Raw genomic sequence first — 17,337 nt, forward strand, 5'->3', positions numbered from 1 at the left:
TACTATCTCTACTGTGCTACTGTTCTCTCTTCTTCTTTCTATGTTCATGCTGTTTTTATTCCCTTACTGACATGTTAGTGGGGTATTGTGAAGAAATGTTGGTAAATGCTGGTATGTCATCTGATATATTTAACCAGAAAGCCAAAAGATAATATTTACATATAATCTGTATTTCTCTTTGTGTCTATTAGTAGAAAGATAAAGGCCACTTTAGTTTGTCTCAGGAATGGCTGGCTTCAACTACACTGGTGTTAACCACAGGGTCTTCTATCTGCTGGGCATTCCAGGCCGAGAAGACTTACACATGTGGATTTCCATCCCCTTCTTCATCTCCTATGTCTTCATTCTCCTTGGGAATGGTCTGCTTATTTTCATTATCCTCACCAAGAGCAGCCTCCACGAACCTATGTATGTTTTCCTCTGTATGCTGGCTGGAGTTGACATTGTCTTTGCTACCACCACAGAGCCCAAGGCATTGGCCATTTTCTGGTGCAATTATAGAGAAATTTCTCTTAACGGCTGCATTGCCCAGCTCTACTTCCAGCATTCCTCCTTCATCTCTGAGTCAGGCATCTTGCCGATTATGGCATTTGACTGCTACATTGCAATATGTTACCCACTGAGATATACTTCGATTCTTACCCACTCCCTGATTGGGAAAATTGGTGTGGTTGTTTTTTTGAGAGCACGTTGTACAATTTCTCCCATGATATTTCTTCTGAAGAGGCTGACTTTTTGCAGAAATCACATCCTTCCACATACATTCTGTGAACACATTGGCTTGGCCAAGTATGCCTGTGATGACATCTGCATAAATATCTGGTATGGGTTTTTTGTCTTAATGTCCACAGTGATCTTAGATGTTGTCCTCATTTTTGCTTCCTATGTTCTGATTCTCCATGCTGTCTTTCACATTCCTTCCCAAGATGCTCGCAACGAAGCTCTCAATACATGCGGCTCCCATGTCTGTGTCGTTATTCTCTTTTATGGGTCTGGAATCTTCTCAGTTTTCACACAGCGCTTTGGACACCACATACCACTACATGTCCACATCTTGCTGGCCAATATCACCATGCTTGCTCCACCTATGCTGAATCCCATCATTTACGGGGTCAAGACTAAGCAGATACGAGACCAAGTGGTCTATGTGTTTTTTCCAAAGCAGAAATGACTGGGGTTGGCAGAGACTGATTTCTCAGAAATTTTGGCCCTCCCTGAGTTATGTTTTGGTAACTGAACAGAAAAATAAAAACTGAGTCACTAGGAAAAATGGCTGTTTGACTTCTGGGCCTTTGGAGCAACTTACCTGAGGTTGTGGGACTTGCCTCTCTAATAATCTGAAAGTAGGAGTCATGTCTAACTCTATAAACAACCGAGTTTTGAGTAGAGTCAATGTAATACTGAGTTTTGTTCAGGTAATTATTAAGTTTTCTGCTTTGAGTTATGTTAAGTCCTGGGATGTCTAACCGTATCTCTGGACACCCACTTAAAACTTTCAAATGCTTTCTGAAGGTATGATGGGTGTTAAGAGAACATGGGGAGTGGTGCTCCTCTTTACTTTTGGTTTGTTATTTCTCAAAATCATCTCCCTCAACATGGTACAGATACTGTTAGTGATCTGTTTTCAGATCTCCTTTCCAGAAACCATTTCAAAGATGTGGTGAATCCCATGTAAGACTGTTTACTACAGATTAGTAAGTAAGCACAATTAAGCCTGTGCTTACCTTGCTTATTGGATAATCTAACCTCGTTTATCACTATTGATGTTAACCTTGATCACCTGATTGAGGTGATGCTCATTCTTTCAGTTTTTAATATTTAAGTTTTTTAATCATTAATGATATAAATATTGTGCTAGGGACACTTTTGTGCATAAGATTTGCCTCTTTGGGGGAGAAGGGAATTACGTTTTGCATGATCTTTACCTTAAGCAGAATTACTTTAAGAAGGTCAAAGGTATGAAAATTTTAGGCTTCCCCTGCCCACTGGAAAATTGCATCTAGAAAAGTTACTACGAATTTTTACTCTTGTCAGAAATGCATAAAAGTGCCAAACTTACGGTTCTTTTATTAGTGTTTAATAAGTAGCTCCATTTGAAAAAAATTTCCCAAGTGATTAGGTAAAAATCACTTTCGCATTTTCCTTTAGTTTGAATTTATTTCATAAACAGATATACTGACCAAATTTCACTGTGCTTATTGGATATTGGAGCCCCGATGGCCCAGTGGTTAAGTGCTACAGCTGCTAACCAAAAAGTCGGCAGTTTGAATCCACCAGCCACTCCCGGGAAAACTTACAGGGCAGTTCTATTCTCTCCTACAAGGTTGCTAAGTCAGAATGGACTTGATGGCAACTGTAACGGGTTTATTGGATATCGTATTTCTTTGTGGATTAACAGTAACAACCATTTGTTGGACATGGGCAAAGCTTTTTACGTACCTAATCTCATTTAATCTTCCTATCAGATCCATTGTTTTTATTCTCATTATACAGACATGGAGTTTGAGGTTCAGAGATAATACATAACTTCCCCAAGAGAGTAATATTTATTGCCATTATTTTCTCAGGATTTCAAATTTCTAGAATTTTCTTTGGTTTGTTTGGTCAAATTTTGTTTTATTTAAGAGAATATAACAAATATTTTCAAATCTATTAGTCTTTTCCTTTCTGAGTTTTGCTGTTTTAAACTTTGAGGATTTTCTTCCATGCATGATTCAATTATTATTTACATTAGTTTTTTTCTAGTTCTTCTTATGGTATTTTTTTTTTTAATATTTAATCTTTCAAAATGTATGTTGATGAATAAACAAGCTAAGCGAAATAAAGAAGATGAATTTCAATGACCAATGATCCTCGTGGTACATCCCCAAGGTGGAATATTTCGTTACCCATTTTTTTTTTTAGGAAATTTTTATAGAGTACTTATTAACTATGTGTGTTAAGAAGCCCTGGTGGTACAGTGGTTAAGTGCTCAGCTGCTAACTGCAAGGTTGGTGGTTCAAACCCACCAGTCACTCTGAGGGAGAAAGATGTGGCAGGCTGCTTCTGCAAAGATTTACAGCCTTGGAAACCCTGTGGAGCAGTTCTACTCTGTCCTATAGGGTCATTATGAGTTGGAATCGACCCGATGGCAAAGGATTTTTTTTAACCATGTGTGTTAGACTGGAGCAGGACATTTATTACCATGGATAATTTCTACAAATTAAATAAATAAAAGCATGCTACATTACAGCATGATCTCAATGATATGTTGTTGATCTTGTTAGTTGCTGTCGAGTTGGTTCTGACTCATGGCAACCTTATGTCTAACAGAATGTGATGTTTCCTGGTTCTGTAACACCTTCAGGATGTTTGGTATGTTTGGAGAAGAAATACATTCAGAATGTTCCTTAGAAGCAAGGATGATGAGACTTTGACTCACTTACGTTGGACATACCATCAGCAAAGACTAATTGCTAGAAAAGGACATCATGTTTGGGAAAGTTGAGGGCCAATGAAAATGAAGGAAATTCAGTTAATTGGCCTAATAATGTGTTTAATGTTTCTGTTCTACATCCTAGTTCATTGTGTAGTGCCTGGGGTCTTTAGCTTGCACGATGCCACGCAAGGCATGACAACTGGTCTCTATTTTCCTAGAGCAACAGAGGAAGAAGGAAAGTTAGGAATAGGAGGAGGATATGGAATATGTGGCTAATTGCCTCCATGGACAACTGCCTCCTTTGCCATGAGGCCAGAAGAACTAGATGGTGCCCAGATACTACTACTGAACATTTTCATCAAAGATTCTGAAGAAGAATCCTGATCAAAAGTGGGAAAATGAAGAATAGAATTGCAATGGAATCCAGGCTTTCTGGGGCCATGAGGGCTGGATGAACCCCCAAAACTATTGCCCTGAGATAATCTTTAAAACATACACCAGAAATATCCCCTGAAGTCTTCTTAAAAATAAACAATAGTTTAGCTTAACTAGTAAAAAATGCCTGCCTTGAGCACTATGCTCTTTTAAGATCTATCTATGTGGAATTGAAGTGACAAGAGCAACTCAAAAGATTAAATAAGGATCTTAGGGGGCAGTGAGTTTAGCTTAATGGGGGATAAACAACTCAGAAAAAGAGGGTCAGAATGGTTACATGACTCAAAGAATGCAATCAACGTCACCGAATTGTACATGTAGAAACCGTTGAATTGGTGTATGTTTTGCTGTGTATATTCTCAACCATAACAACCAAATAAAATTAAAGAAAAAAAAAAGAAAGAAAATGAGGGAAATTCTCACAAAGATGGATTGGCACAATAGCTGCAACAATGGACTCAAACATACCAAACTCAACCTATAGAAAAACCTCTATATAAATAGGGGAGAAAAAAGCTTGTTAAGTTATTAACGAAAATGCTACCACTGAAAATCCGTAGATGATGGAATCAACATTAGTTTTATATACAAAACAACATAAATACTTTTAAGTGGACTTGATTTTGTTTAACATTTTATCATGGTATCTTCAACATAGCACTTAATACGTGTTGGTTGAATGGGTGGTGAATGAATAAATGAATGGGCGAGAGAATCTATAGGATCCCAGCTTCGAAAGTGCTTCTATATCTTCTAGGAGTCATGGTTGAAGATCAGATGGAGCAAGATCTGGGGCCTTGCTTAGGGTCCCTAACCACATCCTCATTCTTTACCCTGACCTCTCCCCTTGAAAACCTCTCTCCAGTCCCTCTTCTGGCCCAAGCTCATGGAGCTTCGCAAGCATACTTTTTGCAGTAGGCTCTAGGCATCCAGGCAGGAAAAGAGTTAAGGGTTTAACAGTTATGTTACTGACAGGAGAGATGATCGCAGGGGAGAAGAAAGTCAAAAGAGTAAGTCCAAGTCCATGGTCCTTGACGATGATCAGGAAAAGAAAAATTTGCCCCATAGTTTCTCCTTCAACCTGGTCCACTGGCCACAGCACACAGGCTACTGGTTGTGGGAACACCCTGAGATTGAGGTAGGGGCACTGCTTCAGACTGGGGTTCCTGATGGCTGTGATGGACAGTTTGGGGTGAAGACAGTCAAGAGGTTGGTAGCAGGATAGACTGGACCGTTCTGCCAATGGGCATAAACATTAGGGTTCTGAGTGTGGGGATAGAGGAGGTGGGGGAAACACTGAGTTTATTGACGAAGGACATGTGAAACAATGATGGATTGCCTTCATCATTTGTTCACACTAAAGAGGTTATGTTTTGGAATTTTCCATCCTCTGCGATCAGAGTCAGGGGAAAAAAAAAAAAAGAGTCAGGGAGGATAGAACAAAATGTTTCTGCAGAAGCTAGGTGGCACAGTGGAAGTATTAGTGGAATGGAATGAGAGAGAGGCAAGACAACTTGCTTCTAGACTTCCTTAACTCGCTTCTTCTGTGACCTTGGAAAAATTGCTTTTTCCTTCTGAAGCCTTTGTAAATAATAAGTTGCATGAAAAGATTATTGTAAAGCAAGGGTCGGCAAACCGACCAGAGTGAATATTTCAGGCTTTGAAAATAGTCTCTTGTTCCAACTACTCAACTATGCCCCCTGCCAAACAGCCATAGACAATATGTAAATGAATGGGTATGGCTGTATTCCAATAATATTTTATTTACAGAAGCAGACAGCATTCAGGATTTGGCCCATGGGCAGTAGTTTACTGACCTCTGTTATAAAGTCCCAAGCAGTACTGGCATTTATATCTTTGACTCAAGGTGAGTCTATCTCCTTTCAGATATCTTTGACTTCGATCACGTTCTTCCTTCCTCACATTTCTTTATTTGGTGTTATGGGTTGAATTGTGTCCCCGAAAAATGTGTGTCATTTTGGCTAGGCCATGATTCCCAATATTGTGTGATTATTCACCATTTTGCCATCTGATGTGATTTTCCTATGTGTTGTAAATCCTACCTCTGCGATGTTAATGAGGTAGGATTAGAGGCACTTACGTTAATGAGGCAGAACTCAATCTACGAGATTAGGTTGTATTTTGACGCAATCTCTTTTGAGATATAAAAATAGAAGTGAGCAGAGAGACAGGGAGACCTCATGCCACCAAGAAAGAAGAACCAGCAGGGAAGTGCATCCTTTGGACCCAGGGTCTCTGTGCTGAGAAGCTCCAAGGCCAGGGGAAGATTGATAACAAGGACCTTCCTCCAGAGCTGATAGAGAAAGAAAGCCTTCCCGTACAGCTGGCACACTGAATTTGGATTTCTAGCCACCTAAACTGTGAGAGAATAAATTTCTCTTTGTTAAAATCATCCACTTGTGGTATTTCTGTTACAGAAGCACTAGAAAACTAAGACACTTGGCAAAGTCTTATTTGTTCTTCAAGGTTCAACTAAGGATGGCACCTTTAGGAAACCATTTCTTAGTTTTCAGGGAGTTCTCTATGTTTCCACAGCTCCTTGTGTTTACTTTTTCTTTACACTGCCTATATTATATAAAATATAGATAGACATTATTGCTGAATTGTTTGTCTCCCTCCAAGTAGGCCATAGGTCCTCAAGAAGCCATGCCTGGAACATATGGTGTGTGCTCAGTAACCAAAACCCATGGTCCTTGAGTTGATTCAAGACTCATAGTGACCCTACAGGACACAGTAGACTGCCCCATAGGGTTTCCAAGACTAAATTTTTACAGAAGCAGACTGCCACATCTTTCTCCAGTGGAGTGGGCTGGCGGGTTTGAACTGCTGACCTTTCAATTAACAGCCATTGCTTACCCACTGCATAGCCAGGGATAGAGGAGGTGGATAAAATTCAGTGAAATTGGGTAATCAATTCAGTTACCATTTTTCCTTCTGAGATGCACTGTATATCACATTCCGGTGGTCAAAGTGGAAACTGAAGTGTAATTCACAGCTTTTAGCTTAGTAACTATTTGAAACTAAGATCTATGGCATTCTAGAGCTGGAAGGATGATCTAATTCATGTAATCATCTAATTACAGACGATCTAATTCTACGTATCCTAAATTTTAGTCTTAAGGATGATGGAACAGCGTAATTTCATTGAGATCACATAGCTAGTAAACAGAATGGCAAGTAATTTTAACTCATTTTCTTGGCTTCCTAGCCAGGATTCTTTTCACAACTCCATGCAATGGAGAATGATCTGTTACTCCTTCCACTACTTCAACCCCATTCAGCTTCTTGGAGAGAGAAAGGAGAGGACCACCAAATGCTATATACCTCAATGCACAGGAGACCTCCCCTGGGCATGGCAACCCCTAACCACACTCTTACCAACCACTCACTCTTCATTCTGCTGGGCATCCGTGGCCTGGAAGATGAGCACACATGGGTCTCTCTCCCCTTCTTTATCTCCTACCTTTTTGCTCTCCTTGGGAATAGCCTCCTCGTCCTCACTGTATTCATTGAGCACAGTCTCCATGAACCCAAGTACCTCTTCCTCTGCATGATGGCTACAGTTGACTTCATCCTGTCCACTACCACTGTGCCCAAGGCCCTGGTCATATTCTGGTTCCATGTAAGGGAGATCTCCCTTGATGGCTGTGTTACCCAAATCTTCTTCATTCGTACCACCTTCATCACAGAATCAGGGGTTGTGTTAGCAATGACAGCTGACCACTATGTGGCCATCTACAACCCACTGCACTATACCACGGTGCTCAGATGTGTTGAAATCATTTTAGAGTTGGCTTGGCTGTGGTCCTGAGAAGCTGTGTTCCTGGCGAAGCTGCTGCCTTTTTGCCATAGCAGTGTGAATGTGCTGCTGCATACTGCTGTGAGCACACAGATGTTGCCATGTTCGCCTCTGCTGATATTCATGTCAATGTTTGGTATGACTTGTCTGTCTTTCTCTCTACTATGGTGCTAAATGCCTTGCTCATCAGAGTTTCCTACATCCTCATCCACTATGCTATCTTCTGCCTCCCTTCCCAAGGAGTTTGGCAAAAGTCTCTGGGCACATGTGGCTCCCATCTTGAGTCATTTCCGTGTTCTGCTTGCGTGGGCATTTTTACCATAATTCCCAGTGTGATTGTTAAGGCTGTGTGTCAGCTTGGTTGGACCATGATTCTCAGTGGTTTGGGAGTTATGATGTAGTCTGGCAGCTATGTAATGATGTAATCACCTCCATAATGAGATCTGATATAATGTAATTACCTGTATGATGAAATCTGCTGTGAGTAGCCAATCAGTTGAAGGGGAATTTTCTTGGGGATATGGTCTGCATCCAATATGCATGGACTTTTTGGCGAACCTCGCTGGATTTTGCTCTGCTCTGAACCCTCCATTTCACTTGTTATCATCTGACCTCTCGTTCTTGGGACTTGAGCCAGAAGTCTGCCATCTGATCTACTGATTTTGGGTTCATCAGCCCTTGCAGCTACATGAGTCAGGAGAAGCCTCCACCCTGATGGCTGACTCATAGACCTTGGACTTTCCAGTCTCTACAACTGTGTGAGCCATTTCCTTGATATAAATCTCTCTCTCTCTCTCGCTATATATATATGTATGCTTCACTGGTTTTGTCTCTCTAGAGAACCCAGTCTAAGGCATTTGGAACTTAGAGTGGTTGCAGAGAAGCAAAATTCTAAGGATGAGTGTTCTAAATTGGTTCTCAAGTCTGGTTAGTCATAAAGATATTGATGACTCTGTTTCCAGTAGTAAAGAGGGCATTGTTAATCCATGGCATGAGGTGGCAATAGAAATATGCAAAAAATCACCACCAATAGATTACTATTGAGAGGTGAAAATCTGGGAGATGATATGTTTGAAGCTTTTCAACAATTTTATCAGAACGAGAAGTATAAAGAAGCTAGTTGGTTAGTCCTACTTTCACCAAAGAAAGTGGTGAAGGAAAGAGATGAGCTCAGGGCTTCAGAGTCGCAGCTCAAGTTCCAAATAAATGACCTTAAAGTTGCCATTGTGCCCTGAAAGAAAGCTTTCATTCTTGCAGTAAGAGAGCTGATATTGCCAAAAAGCAAACCCAGAGTTTTATCATAAGAGTAGCTAAAATACAATGCCAACTGAATTCCCAACGTCAAGTGGTGACAGAAGTTAAAGTGAGGACATTGATTGGAAACTAATGGGGTCCTGAAAAACTTGGGGTGGTAATACATAGGCAGATAATCAGGAAGCTGGGAACACTGAGTCCCTAAATTCCTTTGAATTACTCCTGCCAACAAAACCATTAGCCTTCCACCCCCATTTGATGAGATTAACCCAGCTGTGTCTGAAGAGCCTTTGTCTAAGATATTGCCTGGAGCAGCCTCTGAGTCACCCCGTGGGGAAGCACTGCTAGAGGCAGATGCATTACATCACTGAATGTTCTCAAAACACATCCTACCACCCATTTTTGCTTCTAGACCTATAACTAGACTTAAATCCAAGATAGCCCCAAAAGGTGAAGTAAAAAGTGTGATCCAGGAGAAGGTACACTGCACTCCAGAACTGCTTGACTTTTCTAATATGTACAAACATATATGTGGGAATTGCTATTAAGGGTGTGGGATAATGGTATAAGGAACATACAGTTGGATCAGTCTGAGTTTATTGACATGGGCCCACTAAGCACAGATTCTTGATTCAGTGTTTCAGCTCTCAAGTTCAGGTAAGGATCGAGTAGTTTATTTGGTTGGGTCATTGAAGCATGGATTATGCAGCAGCCTACACTCAATCAAGTTGGAGCACCAGGCCTGCCTTGGTATGCTGTAGAAGAAGGTATCCAAAGGCTTAGTGAAACTGTCGTGTTAGAGGTTAGATCCACAGACCCACACATGGAGTGCCCAGAGGACTCACCTTTTACCACATGGTGAGGAACAAATTTGTGAAGGGAGCCCTAGCATCCTTGAAGACTGCTGTGATTGCTATTTTATGTAAGTCAGATTTGACAGAGGGAGTTGCCCCAACTGAATTAAGACATCAAACTACAGTGAGGCTGATTGGACCTGGTGGTGGTAGGGGCCAAGTGGTGGCAGTCAATCAACAAAGACAAGTTGGGTGTGGTTACCATAATGGATAGTGGAGTCAAAGCAGTAATCAAAATAGTCTGGTATAGACTTATGGTGTTGGCTACTTAGTCATGGTGTCCCTAGGACTGAAGTAGATGGGAAGTCTACTAAATATTTACTTGATCTGTACAAGCAGAAGAATTCTAGGTCAAGTGAATGGCAGTCTAACTCGAATCCCCAGACTAGAGAGTGACAGCCCCTCAATCAATTCCCAAACTTCAGCCAGTTTACAGACCCACATCCCCTTGAATGAAAGGGAGACTAGGTTCCCTTGAGGAAGGGCTCTACTACACTGTCAAAAATTTATACCATTAATCTTTCAGTCTTCCCCAGAGGAGTCTACTGCATTTTACGAGAGTGTTTGTTCACCAGTGAAAAGTAAACAGTCAGACTTTTGATGATTACTGGATACTGGCTCTGAACTGACAGTAATTCCAGAAGACCCAAAATGGCACTGGGGCCCACCAGTCAGAAAGGGGGCATATGCAGGTCAGGCTATTGAAGGAATCCTGCCTCGGTTTTGTCTCACAGTGGATCCAGTGGGTCTCTGAACTCATCATGTAGTAATTTCCCCAGTTCCAGAATGCATAATTGGAACAGATATACTCAGCAACTGGTAGAACCCCAACATTGGGATCCTGACAAGTGCAGTAAGGGCTATTACGGTAGGAAAAGCCAAGCGGAAGCCATTAGATGTCCCTACCTAGGAAAAGAGTAAACCAAAAGCAATACCACATTCCCGGTGGGAACTCAGAGATTACTCCCACCATCAAGGACTTGAAGGATGCAGGGGTGGTGATACCCACCACATCCGCACTCAGCTCACCTATTTGGCCTGTGCAAAAAAACAGATGGATCTTGGAGAATGACAGTGGATTATTGAAAACTTAACCAGGTGGTGACTCCAACTGTAGCTGCTGTTCCAGATGTAGTTTCATTGCTTGAGTAAATTGATACATCTCCTGGTACCTGGGATGCAGCTGTTATCTGGCTAATGCCTTTTTCTCCATATCTGTTTCAAAGACCACCGGAAGCAGTTTGCCTTCACCTGGCAAGGCCGACCACACACCTTCACTATTCTATGGCAAAATTTAGTTCGCAGGGAACTTGATCACTGTTCCCTTCTACAAGGCGTCACACTGGTCTATTACATTGATGACATTATGCTCACTGGACTTCCTGAGGAAGAAGTGTCAATGACTCTTGACTTATTGGTAAAATATTTGCATGCGAGAGGGTGGGAAATTAATCCCACAGTAATTCAGGCACCTTCCATCTCCGTGACATTTCTAGGAATCTAAAGGTGTGGGGCATGGTAAGATATTCCTTCTAAAGGATAAGTTGTTACATGTGGCCCCTTCTACAACTAAAAAGGGAGCACAACTTCTGGTGGGCTTCTTCAGATTTTGGAGGCCACATATCCCTCATTTGGGTGTGCTACTCTGGCCTATTTACTAAGTGACTTGAAAAGCTGCTAGTTTTGAGTGGGGCCCAGAATGAGAAGGCTCTCCAACAGGTTCTGGCTGCTGTGCAAGCTGCTCTGCCACTTGGGTCATATGATATGGCTGATTCAATGGCTCTGGAAATATCAGTGGCAGATAGAGATGCTGTTTGGAGTCTTAGGCAGGCCTCCACCAGTGAATCACAGCAGAGACCCTTAGGATTTTGGAGAAAAGCCCTGCGATCCTTTGCAGATAAGCACTCTCCTTTTGAGAAATAGCTTTTGGCTTGTTCCTGAGCCTTAGTAGAGACTGAACGCTTAATCACGGGGCCACCAAGTCACTATGTGGCCTGAGCTGTCCATCATGAGCTGGGTGTTGTCTGATCCACAGAGCCATAAAGTCAGATGTGCACAGCAGCACTCCATCATTAAATGGAAGTGGTATATACAAGATCAAGAACCAATGGTACTGAAGGAAGAAGTCCAAGCTTGAAGGCATTGGTGAAAAATAAGGCTTCAGGAATTCAGGGAATGCCAATTGAGTTGTTTCAAGAAACGGATGCAGCGCTGGAGGCTCTCACTCATCTATGAAGGACTGTGGTGAAGGGAAATCCTCCTGATGGGCAGACTGTTAGCAGTGCATCTGGTCGTTCACTTTGCTTCGAAGGGGAAATGGCCAGATGTGCAACTGTATACTGATTCATGGGCTATTGCCAAGGGTTTGGCTGGATGGTCAGAGACTTGGAAGCAATGTGATTGGAAAATTGGTGACAAGGAATTATGGGTGCAGGTACAACCCTCTCAGAATGGGCCAAAGAAGTGAAGATATTTGTGCCTCATGTGAATGCTCACCAAAACGTGACCTCAGCAGAGGAGGATTTTAACAATCAAGTGGATAGAGTGATGCCTTCTGTAGAAACCAGTCATCATGTTTCCCTAGCCATTCCTGTCATTGCCCAATGGTCTCACGAACAAAGTGGCCATGGTGGCAAGGATAGAAGTTATGCATGGGCTCAGCAACATGGACTTCCACTCACCAAGGCCAACTTGGCTACAGTTACTTCTGAATGTCCAATCTGCCAGCAGCAGAGACCAACACTGAGCCCTGATATGGCACCATCCCTAGAGGTGGTCAGCCAGCAAGCAACCTGGTGGGAAGTTGATTACACTGCACGGCTTCCAACATGGAAAGTGCAGTGTTTTGTTCTTATTGGAATAGACACCTACTCTGAATATGGATTTGCCTTCCTTGAACACAATGCTTCTGCCAAAAGTACCATCCATGGACTTAAAGAATGCCTTATCCACCATCATGGTACTACACACATCATCACCTCAGATCAAGTGACTCATTGCACAGCAAATGAAGTGCAGCAATGGGCTCATTATCTTGGAATTCACTGGTCTTACCGTGTTCCCCATCATCCTGAAGCTGCTGACTTGATAGAATAATAGAATTGCCCTCTAAAGACACAATTACGGTGCCAACTAGGTGGCAATACCTTGCAGATTTCGGGCAATGTTCTCCAGGAGGCTGTATATGCTCTAAAACAGCATCCAATACACGCTGCTGTTTCTCATAGCCAGGATTCATGGGTCCGTATACAGTGCTTTTTCTCCCATAGCCAGGATTCATGGGTCCAGGAATCAAGGGGTGGAAATGGGAATGGTACCACTCCTTATTATCCCTAGTGAGCTACTGACAAAAATTTTTGCTCCCTGTTCCCACAACCCTATGCTCTGCAGGTCTAGAGGTCTTAGTTCCAAAGGAAGGAATGCTCCCACCTGGAGACACATCACTGATCCCATTGAACTGGAAGCTAAGAATGCCTCCCTGCCAATTTGGGCTTCTGATGCCTCTGAATCAACAGGCAAAGAAGGAAGTTACCATATTGGCTGGTGTGATTGATCCTGATTACCAAAAGAAAATCAGATTGATATTACATAATGGAGGTAAGGAAGAGTATGTGTGGAATGCAGGAGATTCCCTAGGGCATCCCTTACTACTATCATGCACTGTGATTAAAGTCACTGGAAAACTACAGCAGCCCAATTCCTTCATGACTATTAATGGCCCAGGCCCTTCAGGAACGAAGGTTTGGGTCACCCACCAGGCTAAGAACCATGACCAGCTGAGATGCTTGCTGAGGGTAAGGGAAATATGGAATGTGTGGTGGAAGAAGGTAGTTCTAAATACCAGTTAGGACCATGTGAGCAGTTACAGAAAAGAGGAGTGTAATTGTTAAGAGTATTTCTTTTTGCATGTTTGCATCAAATATTTTTGTATTGTTCACTTATATAAGATGTAATCGGCTAGTATGTCTTCAGTTGTATGAGTGTTAGTTGTGTCTTATCAGGCACAAGCATAACTGTATAATTTCCTTTATGTAGAGAATGTGTACAGGTGCCAAGGGCTTAAGGTTGTGTGTCAGTTTGGCTCACCATGACTCTTGGTGGTTTGGCAGTTATGATATAGCCTGGTAGCTATGCAATGATGTAATCACCTCCGTGATGAGATCTGATTTAATGCAATCATCTTCAGGATGAAATCTGCTATGAGCAGCCAATCAGCTGGATGGAAATTTCCTTAGGTGTGTGGTCTGTATCCAATATATGGGGACTTTCTGGCAAGCTTTGCTGGCTTTCGCTCTGCTCTGGATCCTGCATTTGGTTTGTTATCATCTGACCTCTGGTTCTTGGGGCTTGAGCCAGCAGCCTGCCATCTTACCTGCTGATCTTGGGTTAATCAGCCCCTGCAGCTATGTCAGTCCAGAGAAGCCTCCAGCTTTACACCTGACCCAGACACTTGGAACTTGCCAGCCTCTACAGCCATGTGAGCCATTTCCTTGATATAAGTCTCTCTCTATATATACCTGTATCTGTCTATCCAGTCTAAGGCACTCAGCGATTTGGGCGCCATGTTCCTCTCCATACACATATCCTGCTGGCCAGTGCCTGCATGTTAGCCCCTCCCCTGCTGAACTGCATCATTTACAGGGTCAAGACTAGGCAGATTCGAGAATGTGTGGTAAGTGCTTTGTCTTCCCAGTGGAAACAATGCTCAGTTTGTGTAACTGATTGGGTGCTATGTTTACCAATATAGGGCTTCGCATTTATCTACTTTGTGGATACTTATTATTTAAAAGTTCCATTGATTTGAACAAAGTGACTTGTATTGAATTTGAAGAGTAGAAAATTAACAGCCAGATTATCATATGAGTTTGGAAAAGTTGGTGTTTAAGAAAGAGAATGGGCTTTTGGATCACAATTAGATCTGAATCCTCATGCATTAATAATGCTGTGTTTAGCCTTAGGAAAGTTACTCGTTTTCTCAGCAACTGTGATGGTTCAGGTTGTCTGTCAACGTGGCTGGGCCATGATTCTCAGTGTTTGTTAGTTATGATGTAGTTTGGCAGTTGTATAATGATGTCATCGCCTACATGATGAGTTTGGGTATGAGTAGCCAGTAAGTCGAAAGCGAGTTTCCTTGGGGTTGTGGCCTGCATCCAATATATATGGACTTTCTGGCAAAGTTCACTGGCTTTTGCTTGCTCTGGATTCTGCTTGTCATCATCTGACCTCTGGTTCTTGGGCCTTGATTCAGCAGCTTGGTGTATTGCCTGCCGATCTTAGATTCATCAGCCTCCACAGCTGTGAGCCAGCAGCCTGCTGTCTGACCTGTCAATCTTGGGTTCATCAGCCCCTGCAGCTATGTGAGTTAGAAGCCTCACAGTTGGGAATTTCCAGCCTCTACAACCATGTGAGCCATTTCCTTGATATAAATCTTTCTTTCCTTCTCTCACTCACTATATATGTATATGCATAACATACGTATATATATACTATATACACATGCATACATACATATGCATGTATGTATATACACTTCCCTCCTTTCGCTTCTCTAGAGAATCTAGCCTAAGACAGCAACTCTTATTTCATTTGTAAAACGGGAAAAACACTACTCACTGACGTATTCCCAATAGGTAACCTAAGCACAAGCTTAGGGTACCAGAAAAAGAGGGACATGAAAACTAAGCTAAACCAAATCAAACAATGAGAAAACTACCCCTACAATGTACTTATCTAGAGTATTTCAATTAGAATATTTTAAAATAATCTATTTTAATTATATATACTTGTCTGACATTTTGAAAAATAAAATTTCATTTGAAGTATACATGAAGACACCCTATCTTTAAATTTCCTGATTATGCCTGACTGTATCATCATAAAGATATGATAGAACTAAACAAAATAAAGCTTAAAAAGGATCTTGAATATGTATGAGACAGAGTGAGCAGTAAATAAATTTTTAAGTTCTCATCTCTTTCTGCCTAAGCTTATCTTTAAAATTTTGGTGTAATAAAATTTGCCTCTCCTAACTCAAAAAGAAGTTGTAGAATCAAGGAGATCAAGAAAGGCAACAGGTTATATTTGCATCTTAAAGAACTGTATTAATCAAAATTGTAATTGGTGCTGGTAGTGTCTTCTATCTCAAGAAAATTTGTTGTGAGACATGGAGGCAGGTATCTGTGTCACTTGTTAGTGATTATTGGTGGGGGTGATAGTTGAGATACTGTGAAATCTCTACTGCTTGATTCCTTTTGGTAGGGACCAAGGGGATGGCAGTGTGTTATCTGTGTGATTCCCAAGTATCAGGGTAACCCAATATACCAAGGCATTCAGATTTTGAGAAATCAGATTATTTAAGTTTATTTATCATTATGATAGTCTCCTCCAACCATTATAGCAATTGAAGGTCACAAACTGTTATTTACATTGGCTAACCCCAAGACAGAGACACAGAGAAGCAGAAAAACTGATGATATTCAAATAGAAATGTATGACGTTGCAACCAATAGCACCGTGTAAACCTAATTCTAGAAGTAAAATCATTATGAGTCCAAGAAGATCCTGAGAGGGAGCAAGTAGCAGTGGAAGGTACCCAGGGTAAGACGCAGGGTTCTCACTATCTGCTGAATGACTGGAATGGCTTCACTTACAAGGTCAAAGACTCAGGTTTCCTCCAAAGGCTTGGCCTTCTCTGCTTTCCAGGGAGTATATGCACTTGAAGAGTAGTTTTCCTGAAAGATTTTTAAGAGGATGAGAGCCTTGCCATGACTCATCTTGCCTGATACAACTAAATTCCTATTAGCACTGACCTGTTCACATGTGCAGGATGCCATAATTCTGGTGGCTATGAAGAGAACTCATTCCTGAGACTTTTCCATGCTTTCAAATTATTATTTCACAAAATTTAATACAATCGTTACCAGCTATGGTGTTATATTCTATGGTTCCCTGTAGATTGCCGGCAAATGATATGCCTGAGCCTATGGATTCTTTCTAATATCTTCCCTTATAAGGTACACAAGTCTGTGGGTAATGAGCCAGCCATGGCTATTTTTCTATAGGCAATGTGGAGCCACTTATGATCAGGTGCGTGTCTGTTGGAAAGATAATCCTAGATGTAGACGAGAAACGAGGTCTGACTGGGATAGACTGAGGCATAATTCCCTCAGGAAGCCTCTTGGTAAACCCAGAAAGATAGAAAAGAGATCTGACCAAAGGCAATGGCTGTAGGGATGAAGACAAGAAAACAAAATTTAAGTCACATAAACAAGGTGGAAACATGTTTTTGGTTGATCCAGATGTGTTTGGACCAAATAGAAGTAGTTGGCCTCCTTGGAGGGAATCATATGCAATCTAGGGCAGGAATATTGCTGTTGAAAGCCACTGGGCCTTGACTTTCAGTGACTTCCCTGTCCAAGCCTGCTTGCTGGGATGCTGACACTTCTGCAGAGGCAGAGGTGGCTCAGTTAATGGAAAGAGGCAGGGGCAGTAACTGGGAAGGGTATCAACAGGGAGCAGGTAGCACTGTCCAGAAGAGACCAATGGTGGGTGGACCC

The 17,337-nt window shown here is 41.8% G+C and overlaps 1 protein-coding gene across 1 annotated transcript; it reads left to right on the plus strand.

Annotated features, from left to right (window-relative positions):
* The first annotated feature begins 226 nt into the window (after positions 1-226).
* LOC126079141 (olfactory receptor 52B4-like) lies at positions 227-1,171 on the plus strand. The gene has a single exon (XM_049890068.1). The coding sequence runs from the start codon at positions 227-229 to the stop codon at positions 1,169-1,171; it is 945 nt and encodes a 314-aa protein (XP_049746025.1).
* Positions 1,172-17,337: the final 16,166 nt, after the last annotated feature.

The sequence above is a fragment of the Elephas maximus genome, chromosome 7, assembly GCF_024166365.1.
Source record: "Elephas maximus indicus isolate mEleMax1 chromosome 7, mEleMax1 primary haplotype, whole genome shotgun sequence".
Taxonomy (NCBI): Eukaryota; Metazoa; Chordata; class Mammalia; order Proboscidea; family Elephantidae; genus Elephas; species Elephas maximus.

Coding starts and splice junctions, on each gene's coding strand:
- LOC126079141 (XM_049890068.1), top strand. CDS start 227: ATGGCTGGCTTCAACTACACTGGTGTTAACCACAGGGTCTTCTATCTG.